The sequence below is a fragment of the Microcebus murinus genome, chromosome 4 (assembly GCF_040939455.1).
Source record: "Microcebus murinus isolate Inina chromosome 4, M.murinus_Inina_mat1.0, whole genome shotgun sequence".
In the NCBI taxonomy this organism is placed as follows: domain Eukaryota; kingdom Metazoa; phylum Chordata; class Mammalia; order Primates; family Cheirogaleidae; genus Microcebus; species Microcebus murinus.
In genome coordinates this window covers 18,715,629-18,728,819 of record NC_134107.1, presented here as the reverse complement: position 1 = coordinate 18,728,819, position 13,191 = coordinate 18,715,629, and the positions used below count along the sequence as shown (strand labels likewise).

Sequence of the window (13,191 nt, the reverse complement as noted above, 5' to 3'; positions counted from 1 at the left end):
GGTATGGACCCTTCCCAAGTCTATTATGTAAACAATGTTCCTTTCAAAATAAAATTTCTATGATTTCATAATGCAGATCACATCATCGCCCATAAGCGTGAACACATAAAAATAATTTCATATATCTTTTATTTGTATTCTTTTTTATATTCATTGTTTATTATATTATTCCATTACTATTTTGTTGTAATTGTTGCAGTATCCAGGGTTGTTGGAACTTTGTATATTCTGTTATCTGATACACATAAAAAAATGATAGTTATTTCACAGGAGTCTTAGGAAAATTGAATTAAAGCAGTTTGAAACATGTATAAGGAGTTTAGAATAATAACTAGAACATAAATAGTTTTTGTTGTCTCTGTATGTAAATATATATGAATATATATTCATAGAATCATTTAAAAACCATTTTTAGAACTAGCAGCATTTCTGAATTAATTCTCTTTTCTATTTTTTTCTTTTCTTTTATCTTCATGGTAACTTTAAAATCTACTGTGGATAATGTGCTTACTGACATGTATTCATGGGCTTCTAACCTTTGTTTATGTTCTTTGCATGTGTCTTTGGTTTTGTCAAAATGCCTTTTATTTCATCCTTTCTCTATATATTTAATGAACATCTCTTTATTTGTTCTGTGATTATACACACCGTTGACACTTTCTTTGTAATTCCACTATGACTTATATAAGTTTCCTCATTGTATTATACATGTTTAAATGAAGCTTCTATCCATATATCTATAGTAGTTTTAGAATAGCAGTTGTCTTCAGTTCTTGAAAATTAAGACTATTTAATTTGTCAATAATGTAACTTCTTCAATTCTTGTTTTTTTCCAATTAACATCGGATAATACTGCTAACCTCAAAGCATTTTAATGAAATTAAATTTTCACATTTATGTACTCACTGACATTAAGAATGTACTCAGAGGGTGTTCTAATGAAGTCATTGAGGATTGAGGCCAGGGGTTATTTAACTTTTATTTCACTATCAATGGTATATAATCAGTTTTTTAATTTTATTATTAAATGGATGGCTGATACTAAATGAATAGCAGTTGAATTAATAGTATGCATGTTGGGATTAATGTATGAATTTAGAGCACTTCAGAGCCTTCAATAATGTGAATTGGCCCTGATTATCATGTGATTTCTATCAGTCAGATTCCATTTAGGAAAACATATGCCCAGCAGGATGTAATAGAAAGAATATTAGTTATTAGAGGCCTGGAAGAGCACAAAGAGGACATTGTATATTAAATTAAGGATCCTTAACTGCTATAGACAGCTATTGCTCTTCCCTGTTAGAGGGCAACAGGCAAGAGGTATTGTTATCAGGACCTCAGAGCTTAGGGGAAGCAGGGAGGCCAGTTGGTGTTAAGCCCTTGAGAAAGAGACAAAGCTTTGAGTGTGCCTGGGCCTCTGAGGCTGGGTTAGCACTCAGTAGTTTTCCCACCTCTGGTGGCACACAGAGCAGGGTCTTTGGATACCAAAGGCGACTATGCAAGACCCCTGCTCCTACCCCTGAGTAGAGTACAATGTTAGGCTGGAGGAAGACACCAAGTGTCTGTTGTAGCTGGATTTACATGAACAGATACTGAAAAATCTAGAGGAATTTCCACCTTTTCTCCTCTCCCTTTTCTTCCCATCTACCCTTTTTTCTCTCCCCTCTTCCTTTTCTCTGTTTTGCAGAATCTAACAGGAAGCCAGCTGGAAATGGCATCTGGGGGATGCACTTTGCAATCCCCAGGAGAAGCAGCACAGCCCAAAGCATAGGAGGGTGGACGTGAAAGTGAGCCCAGAAGCAAACAAACACATCTTGTGAGGAAACTGCAGTTTATACTGCAAGAGACATGGAAAGAGCTGCTTTTACCTCTTCTCACCTCACCAAGAGTGTGTAAATCTTTCTGTATCTGAACACTTGAATATGAGTCAAGGCTTTCACTCTATTTCTCAAAAGAAGATATGCAAATGGCCAGCATGTACATGAAAAAGTACTCAACAGCATTAATCATCAGAGAAATGCAAGTCAAAACTACAATGGGACAGCATCTCACCTCAGTTAAAATGGCTTTTACCCAAAAGACAGGCAGTAACAAATGCTGGTGAGGATATGGAGAAAGAGGAATCCTCATATGTCTTAGCTGGGAATGTAAATTAGTGTAACTGCTCTGGAAAACAGTATGGAGGTTCCTTATAAAACTAAAAGTAGAAATACCATATGACACAGCAATCCCACTCCTGTGTATGTGTTCACAAGAGGGGAGTTTAGTATATTGAAAAGATATCAGCAGTGTCATGTTTATTGCAGCACTATTCACAATAGTCAAGTTACTGAATCAACTTAAGTGTCCATCAATGGTTGAAGGGATAAAGATATTGTGATACATATACACAATGGAAAATTATACAGCCAAAAAGAATGAAATCCTGTATTTTGCGACAATATAGATGGAAATGAAGAACATTATGTTAAGTGAAAAAAGCCAAGCACAGAAATAGAAACCTTGCATGTTTCCACTCATTTGTGGGAGGTAAATATTAAAAATAATTGATATCATTGAGACAAAGAGGAGAATAATAGTAATCACAGGCTAGGAAGAGTAGGAGGAAGTGGTATATAGTGGGGAATGTTAATGTGTGCACAAATAGTTAGATAGAATCAACAATATTCAATAACACAACAAAGTGACTGTAGTCAACAATAAGTTAGAGTATACTTCAAAATAACTAAAAGGGTGAAACTGGAATGTTCCTAACACAAAGAAATGCTAAATGTTTGAGGTGATGATACCCCAATTACCATGATGTTAATAATTCGTATTGTGTGCCTGTATCAAAACATGACATGCATACTATAAAGATATACAGATATTATATACCCATAATCATAAAAATAAAGAAGAATAATTTCACAAAATAGGTATTGTTTGAACTTGATCTTTGGCAAATAATGAGCAGAATTTCAGTATATACATTCCGGTAAGAGAGGAAATTTATTCAGGAGAATATTGCATGAGGAAAATCAAGGAGGTAAGAATGTAATATGGATCAAAGATCCAACGTATATTTTATTGAGCTAACATGGAACAGTATGTGTGTGTCTGTCGTATGGAATTTAAAAGTAACTGACATGAATGAAAACTTGAATATGATATGACCTATATCCTGAACGTGTTTTTAAAAGGGCTCTATTATGAAAGTGTGATAAAATATGATAGTCTTCACCAAAGGCTTAGAAATGATAGACCAGGTCTTAGAAAATCTTACACCAAACTAGGAATGATGAGTGCCAGCCCCACCAGTAGGTCATGCTGTTATTCTGCCTACAAAGATATCACAAACATTATCAATTCTTTATGTACTGTATTTTCTGAACCTTGGAAATAATCTCTGAATCCTTCTCAACAGAATTCTCACTCACCTTTTAAAAAGTGCTTGAAATAGTCTTAAGTGTTAAAAGCTAACTGCCCACATAAATTTATTCAGAATAAAATGAAAATCAGGCAATCATTAGCATCAAGACTTTTTCAACATGACAAGTTAAAAATGGCAGCTCTCTCTTACCTTAATAACTCACTTTTGTTTGCTTGAGTAATTTTAGAGTTTTCTCCTCTCTGCTCACTGTATCCAGATAAAATTCCAAATATATCATCAATATAGTGTAAAAAATATAGTTTTTGTTTTGTTAAAGGAGCAAAAAAAATCCTGGGAACAATTCTATATAGGATTAACAAAGTTATTTGTAATACTAATATTATTTTGAATTAATGATTACTAACTAAATGTTCATTTTGTGTATAATATTTGATGAGAACTCAATTAAATAATTCTTATATATGAAAAAATAAGAAATCAGAAAATACTGTGTTAGACTTTGGATGTATGATGAGGAAATGCTTTTTCTCTTGACTTCTGTTTCTCTGAGTACTCAAAAAATTTTTTGCATAACCTGTGCTATTTATGCAATTTCTAATTTTCTTTGAAATTAGGACATAATATCACTATTAAACTGAATTTTAAATACACATTCTCTTACAATCTTGAAAAACTGCCATATGAACAAGCACAAACAAGTGTATTTGATAATGAGAAAAAATAGTCCTCATCCCCATCACATGAGCTAACCCCTATCAGCTGCCATACTTGAGTGTGAAGCCCTCTTATATGATCTGACCTGCCAGCTGATATTAAAGAGGGCTAAGGCAAGATCAGCTATGCCAGGGTCAGATCAGCAGAACTACCTGGATAATCCTTGCAATACAGTCACAAATAATAAGTGGTTCTTATTTTTAACCAATAAGTTTTAGATTGCTTTGTTATATTCTCATTAGAATCACTCACTTTTTCAAATTATGGTTGATGAATATCAGATTTTTGCTCTAGGTTTGGAAAGTTCTCTGTTATTATTTCTTTGAATAAACTTTCTACCCCAATTCCTCTCTCTATCTCCTCTTTAAGGCAAATAACTCTAAGGTTTGCTCTTTTGAGACTATTTTCTAGAACTTGTTGGCATTCTTCATACTTTTTTTTTCTTTTTTCTCTTCTGACTATCCATTTCCAAATAGCCTGTTTTCAAGCTCACTAATTCTTTTTGCTGCAGGTCAATTGTGCTGTTTAAAGTCTCTGATGTATTGCTGAGTCAGTCAATCAAATTCTTAGGCTCTAGAATTTCTGCTTCTTTAAAACATTACTGTAACGTCTTTGTTAAATTTCTGATAGGCTTCTGAATTGCTTCTCTCTGTTGACTTGCAGTTCATTGAGCTTGTTCAGGACTGTTATTTTGAATTCTTTGTCTGAAATGTCACCGATCTCCATCATTGCAGGATTGGTCACAGGTATCTAATTTACTTCGTTGGGTGGGGTCAAGCCTTCCGGTATGTTCTTGATGCTTGTGGATGTTTGTACATGTTTAGCCAGTGAAGAGTTAAGTATTTATTTAATGTTCACTGTGAGGGCTTATTTGAACCCATGCTACTTGAGAAGGCTTTCTAGATTCTCAAAAGGAATTCAGTGTTCTAATCTAAGCCTCTAATCACTACAGGTGTATCAGCAGTGGAGTAGCCCCGAGACCCGTGATGCTGTGACTCTTGCACACTCCCATGGTACTGCCTTGGTGAGATGATATGTGGTCCTTCTGAAGGTGGTTCCTTATTCAGATAGTTGTTGCATTAGGTGTTCATGTGAAGGGAAGATAGCTAGAGGTTTCTATTCAGTTATTGTGCTCTCCCCCACCCCACATACTTTATCAAATTCTGGGAATGTTACTACAACAGAGACTTCCCTAAATCTCATCCTATAACTGTTAGGGATACCTGTTGTTATTTCACAGAGAGACAACTTGTTAAATAATGCAATTTTTATAAAATTTATTGATTTTATTAAAGCTTGTTAATACAATTTTTAATTTATTATCTCATGTGATTTAAATACATTTACCAAATGCTTAGCACTTCAAATTTATTAATGTATGATTCCATTTATGGATAGTGATCATAAAATTGATTCCAATCAACTATTTACATTTAAACCAACTTTTAAAATCACTTCCCATCTCTGTAAGTCTAAGATAGATAAGAAAAGCAACATTACTATGAGTGGGTTGCTTAGGCGACATAAGGCATTGCTGCCAATAGTGTTCTTTATATAGATGTGCTTTTCAGTTTTATGGCATAACACTCTCTCCTTTTATGGGGAGGCATGTTGTGACAACAGTGTGGTGGTGCAGTAACAACAAAAGGAATAGGTATTAAAAAATGTTTCCATCATTCTGCTGTATATGTGAGTATATATACTATACTACACATGTAAATATCATATGTATACTCATAGTATATAGCCAATTGGTAATGGTTATATTGGCTAGTATACATGCCAAATGCCATTCATTTCAATAAAGACATTTGCACATGCTACAGAGATACAAGAAGTCATACCATGATTTGAAGTGTCTTGATTAAAAAAAATCTTCAGACCTGGTGGACCACAACGTTTTAAGTTATGCTTATGTTTTAGACTTTGGATGCCTTTGTTTTCCTCATCAGAGTAATTCATGTAGTTAGATGCGAATGTACTAGAGAAATGCCTTGTTGTGAAGAATGATAGGAAAGGGAATATGAGAATTCTGGTTGGAAAGGGGAACCAGAAAGCATCCCAAACATAGGGAATTCTCAGATAGATCAGTTTTAGGAAAACACATATAGAATTTTGAGAAATGGGACGGACACTAGTTACCTGTACCACATTGCATCTATAGATTTCTTGAAGTTTTTGATTTCTCTAGAGGCAAATATTAATAGGTGGTGGTTTGAACACTAATAGTACAATTTGAAATTGCTGTATATAGTCAATAAAGGAGCAGACTTGAGTAGTATGCTTGAGACATTCTCCTTTAATTACCTGCAGTATTCAATAGGGAGTGAGTCACCCCAGAGACTCTGTGAAGCTATGTTCTTCCTCAGAGTCATATGGGTGGTACAAACCAATCACCAGCATAAGGCGTCTTTCTACCCGGGGGTCTGTGTGTGACTTTGGGAAAGTTACATCTGCTGTGCCTCAGTCACTTCATTTGTAAAAGGGGATAAGAGTACTGACCTTTCTTGTTTTAATAAAGATGAAATATATTGATAGTTGTAGTTAAGGTAGTCCCTAACACATAGGGAATACTCAGTAAATGTGAAAAATCACTGTTATTCTCAGTAAAAAGAGATTTACTACCCCCACCCTTATAATCTGGTATGTGGAAGATCTCTTGTGTGGCTTCAGACCCTATATCCTTTAGGAAGGAGCTTTTGAGTATAAGGGAGAAAAAGTTCATAAGAACTATTTGTATATTTAATAAAGGTAATGTGAGTACTGGCTTACAGAGACAGTACTTGGATGCAATTCATCATGGACTCTGAATATACACTCTGTTAGATTATAATAACATGTACCAAGTTGGATTGTTTCCCCCTGCTTATATTCCACGGTGGTCAATAATTGTTGAAGTCCCGAGGTAGAGTGGTTTCCTTGATACCTTGTTTATATTCCACAGAGATCAGCGGTTGTTCTGGGACGCTGTGGAATGTGGCCCCAGAGATTCACACACACGTGAATATAAGGATCATAGCATTGCCCATCATAGCATTTTCAGAAACAGGAAGCAACATCTGTCCAGCAGTTTGGTTGGTTGGACTATACTTTGTAATTAGAGGAATGGAAATGAAAAACATCTTCAGGGAGATGGAAACTGTATGTATTTTTCTCACTTGGTAATTTATTACAGTCCTATGTAGGTGAAAACTGAATTGCAAAGGAGGGCAGTAGTATCAGATAATTTAAAAAATATATATCTGTTTTATCCTCCTCTTAACTAGAAATTATTTTAAGGAGTGCCATGTATTGAGCACTCCTTAATGAAAATAGTTTTCTTTATGTATTAAGAAACAACTTGATGGGAAATGGGAACAATTGCAAAAGCAAACATCAAAGATAGGGAAACAGTGTGACTCAATTGGGATGAATGCTTGCTTTCTCTCTCCCTCCCTCTTCTCTCTCTCTTACCCTAACTCCATCCATGCCAGATGGTGAAGACTGCACAGAGACCATCTGGACTGTCTCCCTGATGCTGAGGGTGGCAGTGAGAATCCTATAGGACTGCTCATGGAGGGACATGGACAAGTGAAACACCCAGAGGCAGGATACAAAAAGTGACCATTTTAGCTCTGTGCAAAGCCCTCTGAAATGTCTCTATGGCAGGTTTCTCTACTATGGTGCTATAGACATTTTGGTGATGATAATGTTAGGTTGTGTGGGATGAGGGCAAGAGGTTGTGAGGTTGGTACCCTCGTGAGCATAGTAGAACATTTAGCAGCATCTGCATTATGTGTCAGTAGCACCCACTCCCTGTTGTAAAAAACAAATGTCTCCAGACACTGACAAATATGCTATTGGAATCACAGTCAACATGGGAAAAGACACACTGCTCTATGAGCAATTAATATCCTGATTTGTCATGTTTAGACATCAAAATAGGAAAGGGTTTTCAAAATTACAACAGCTTTGAACTCAAGGAAAGACAAACAATTCACTTTTCCTTGTCATTTGAACAGAGAAAACCATATTATCACAACAATTATTTGTTCCCAAAGTTGGATTTGGGAGTATGTGTATCCTGTGCATCTTTGAAATAGGTTGTAACTGGAAAAAATACCCAGCTCTTTTGCTTTCTAGTTCAGTTCTTTTTTTCTCCATGAATAGCCCTGACTGGTGCCTGTAGAGTCACATAGGTATCTACAGAAGTTTGGGAAAACAGAGAACAAAGGAGGGGCCACTCATACTTTTAGCACACTAATTCTGTGTCAAAGGCTTGGGATGTATGAGTCCCTCATTAGAAAAAATTTTACCCTCCTTCTCCCTTCTACAACATAATGCTTATATTTTGAGAATTCAAGCAAATTATAAATTCCCTTAAATGACAATAGGAATAAAATATTTATGTTCATGGATGCTATAAGGATTAAATATGCAATGCAGTGTGTGTGTGCATTGCACATGCTATTTTGTGTATATACTCTAGCTTTTTAACCTTTATGTTTTATCTTGTTGATTTTTATATCACCAAGAATTATACAAAATTATTTTATTTAGCTGCATATTTTCATCACATATATAGTATAATTTTGAACATTTTCCTATTGCTTGACACTTTATTTCTATGTTTTAATATCACAAATTATTATGGAAGGCAGCATCAGACATTTTAAAAATAATTTTTCTATGGACATCTTTGATCAGTCTTTCAAACAAATAAAAAGCAGTAAATTCCTTTACAAAATAGATCTTTGTAAGTTTGATGGGTCATAGTTACGATAATGTTGTAGTGATGAGTACCAATTCCCTGAGCCGTGGCTGATATTGAAGAGCGTAATTAACAAAATCACAATGCATATTTTATGGAGAAAATGTTAATATAGAGCTCCATACTACTTTCTCTCTCTAAAATATAATAGCAATGTATGAACACTTCTGGGTTAACAAACTTAAGCAAGCATATCTCCCATTACTTCAGTGGAAAACTGAGAGAATGTACTATACTTTTTAAAAAATATTTCCTAGCATCCAAATATTTGGAATTTGCCTGGAATGAAAAATTTAAATTTCACAAAGCAATAAGGATAATTAAATAATGCTTTTACCTCTTTTTTAATGATTTAATGATGAACTCTCAGTTGTGAAAAACTAATTACAAGAATCATATTAGTTCATATAAATGTTAATGCTTTTGTTGAATCCCAGACCTGTGAATTTTGATACATCTGTGTTATACAATTAAATAATATCTGAATTTTTCTTATATTTCACCAAAGGTAGTATTCTTTTTTGATATGTTAACAGTCCCACTTCATCCACTATCTTTTTATAGGAGACAGATACAACTAAACTTGGATCATAGACACAATTAAACTTGGATCATAAAGTGGAGAACAACATATAAGTTCTTTTTTCTCCAAACCCAAACAATGCAGAGACATGGGCATGGAAAACTGCTCCACTGTGACAGAATTCATTCTCCTTGGACTATCAGATGCCCCTGAGCTGCGAGCTTTCCTACTACTGATGTTCCTCCTCATCTATGGAGTCACAGTTTTGGCCAACCTGGGTATGACTGCATTGATTCATGTGAGCTCTGTGCTTCATACCCCTATGTACTTTTTCCTCAGCCACTTATCATTTATAGATTTCTGCTACTCCTCAATCATTGTGCCAAAGATGTTGGCTAATATCCTCAACAAAGACAAATCCATCTCCTTCCTTGGATGCATGATGCAGTTCTACTTATTCTGCTCATTTGCAGTCACTGAGGTCTTCTTGCTGGCCGTCATGGCCTATGACCGCTTCGTGGCCATCTGTAACCCACTGCTGTACATGGTCACCATGTCTCGGAAGCTCTGTGTGGAACTGGTATCTGGTTGCTACTTCTGTGGATCGCTGTGCTCTCTAATCCACTTGTGTTTGGCTCTTGAGATCCCATCTTATAGATCCAATGTGATTAACCACTTCTTCTGTGATCTACCCCCTCTGTTAAGTCTTGCTTGCTCTGATGTCACTGTGAATGAGGTTCTGTTGTTCATTATGGCCAGTTTCAATGAGATCAGTACCATCGTGGTCATCTTCACTTCCTACCTGTTTATTCTCATCACCATCCTGAGGATGCGCTCTGCAGAAGGAAGATGCAAAGCTTTTTCCACCTGTGCCTCCCACCTCACGGCCATTGTGGTCTTCCATGGAACGATCCTTTCCATTTACTGCCGGCCCAGTTCGGGTACCAGTGGGGATGCTGACAAAGTGGCCACAGTGTTCTACACTGTAGTGATTCCCATGCTGAACCCCCTGATCTACAGCCTGAGGAACAAGGATGTAAAGGAGGCTCTCAGGAAAGTGTTGGGATCCAAAATAAATTCATAAAGGAGATTTTTATAGCAGGATTCAGGATTCCAAAGTGGAGACAGGTTAGGTCAATTAAGAGGGTTGCAATGTGGAATGGAGAGAAGAGTAACGAACGTGGTAGTTATGCACCAGTCTTTTGATCTGCTTATATTGTGCTGTTAAGTATTTTTAACATGTTTCAAAGTTTGAATTGATCTGTAATGTTATAAATAGGTATGGATAATAGTATTATTAAGGCACTCACATTTAGTTTGCTGTTAAACATTCATAAGTCTATTATGGATATTATGTTTCCTTTCAAAATAAAATTTTTGTCATTTATACTGAAGATCACACCACTGTCAAGCAGAGTGTATGCAGTGTATGAATTCCGCATATGTATATATGTTTATTATCTTTTTTATGTCCATTGTGTATTTTATTATTTCATTATTATTTTTTGTAATAGTTGCAGTATCCATTGTTTTGGGAACTTTGAATACTATGTTATCTGATTAATAAAAAAAGTATAGTTATTTCACAGGAATCTTAGGAAAATTGAATTAAAGAAGCTGGAAGCATGTACAAAAGTTTAGAATAATTGCTAGAACATAATTAGTTCTTGTTCTCCCACTGTGTGTGTAAATATGTATACATATATTAACATATATTCTTGTACTCATTTAGAAATTATTATTATAAATAGTAGCATTTCTCAATTAAGCCTCTTCTCTGATTTTATCATTTCGTTTTATCTTCATGCTAACTTAAAAATGCACCGTGGATGATATGCTTACTGACACTAATAAATGTGTCTTTGATTTTGCTGGAATGGTTTTTACTTCACCCTTTTTCTGTATATCTAAACCATATATCTTCATTTGTTCCTGATTTATACACATGATTGACACTTTCATTGTAATTCCATTATGACTTATGTCAATTTCCTCATTGCTTTACACAAGTTTAAATGAAGCTTCTCCCCTGGATCTGTAATAATTTTAGAAAAGCAATAGACTTGAGTTCCTGAAAATTAGGACTTTTTAATTTGTCATGTAATATAAATTCTTCAATTTTTGGTTTTCTCTATTTTAACATTGGATAATACTGCTTACCTCAGACCACTTAATGAGATTATTTTTTTCTCATCTTTGTACTCACTGACATTAAGAATGTACTCAGAGGGTATTTAAAAGGAATCTTTGAGGTCTGGGTTTATTTAACTTCTCTTTCACTATCAATGGCATATGATAAGTTTTCTTTATTTTTTTATTAAATGGATGTCTGAGTAAATGCTAATGAATTAATGCTATGCATATTGGTATTGATGTATGAATTTAGAGCATTTCCAAAGCATTCATCAATTGTGAATTGGCCCACACTGTCTTTTGTGTTCTAACATTCAGGTCCTCTTAGGAATGCAAATGCCCAGCAGGATTTAATAGAAGGAATGTTAGTTATTAGAGGTCAGAAGGAGCACAAAGGGGACATTGTGTATTTATTTTTATTTTATAATCTTTTTATATTTTTATTCACTGTTTTAATTTTTTTTTCAATTACAGCATATTATGGGGATACAAATGTTTAGGTTACGTAAGTTGCCCTTTCCCCACCCAAGTCAGAACTTCAAGTATGTCCATCTCCCAGATGGTGCGCACTACACCCATTGGGGGTATATATACACATCCCCTCTACCCCCACCCATCCGTCTGACACTCAATGAATGTTAATACTATATATGCACTTAAGTGTTGAACAGTTAATACCAATTTGATGATGAATACATGTGGTGCATGTTTTACCATCCTTGCGATACCTCACTTGGAAAGATGGGCTCAAACTCTATCCAGGATAACATAAGAGGTGATAGATCCCCATTGTTTTATGTTCTTGAGTAGTATTCCATGGTATACATATAACAACATTTTATTAATCCACTCATGTATTGATGGGCATTTCAGTTGTTTCCACATCTTTGTAATTGTGAATTGTGCTGCTATAAACATTTGAATGCAGATGACATTTTTATAGAATGTCTTTGTTCCTTTGGGGAGATGCCCATGGGATTGCTGGATCAAATGGAAGATGTACTAGTATCTCTTTGAGGTATTTCCATATTGCTTTCCACAGAAGTTGTACTAGTTTGCAGTCCCACCAGCAGTGTTGGAGTGTTCCTATCTTTCCACATCAACGCCAACATTTATTGTTTGGGGACTTTTTGATAAAGGCCATTCTCACTGGAGATAAGTGATATCTCATTATGGTTTTGATTTTCATTTACCTGATGATTCCAGATGTTGAGTATTTTTGCATTTTTTCATATTTTGGGTGGCCATTAGTCTATCTTCATTTGAAAAGTTTCTGTTCATATCCTTTGCCGACTTTTAGATAAGATTGTTTGATTTTTGATGCTGATTTTCCCGAATTTTATATAGATTCTACTTATCAGCCCTCTACCGGATGTGTAGCATGAGAATATTTTCTTCCATTCTATAGGCTGTCTCTTTGCTCTTGTGAAAGTTTCCTTGGCTGTGCGAAGGTATTAGTTTGAACAGCCCATTTATTTACGTTTGTTGTTGCAATTGCCTTTGGGGTCTTCTTCATAAACTCTTCACCTAGGCCAATGTCCATGAGAGTTTTGCCAACATTTTCTATAACTTAAAGATTTTTAACCACTGAATAAGGAACTATTGATCCTGATGTCAGAGGGCAACAGAGAAGAGGTAGTGAAGCAAAACCTCAGATCTCAGGGGAAGCAGGGCAGTCTGCTGGTGTTACACCCT

General features: G+C 35.3%; 1 protein-coding gene across 1 annotated transcript; it reads left to right on the top strand.

Moving 5' to 3' along the window:
• Positions 1-9,511: 9,511 nt before the first annotated feature.
• LOC105861314 (olfactory receptor 5L1-like) lies at positions 9,512-10,447 on the top strand. Its single transcript, XM_012746705.2, has one exon. The coding sequence runs from the start codon at positions 9,512-9,514 to the stop codon at positions 10,445-10,447; it is 936 nt and encodes a 311-aa protein (XP_012602159.2).
• The last annotated feature ends 2,744 nt before the right edge of the window (positions 10,448-13,191 follow it).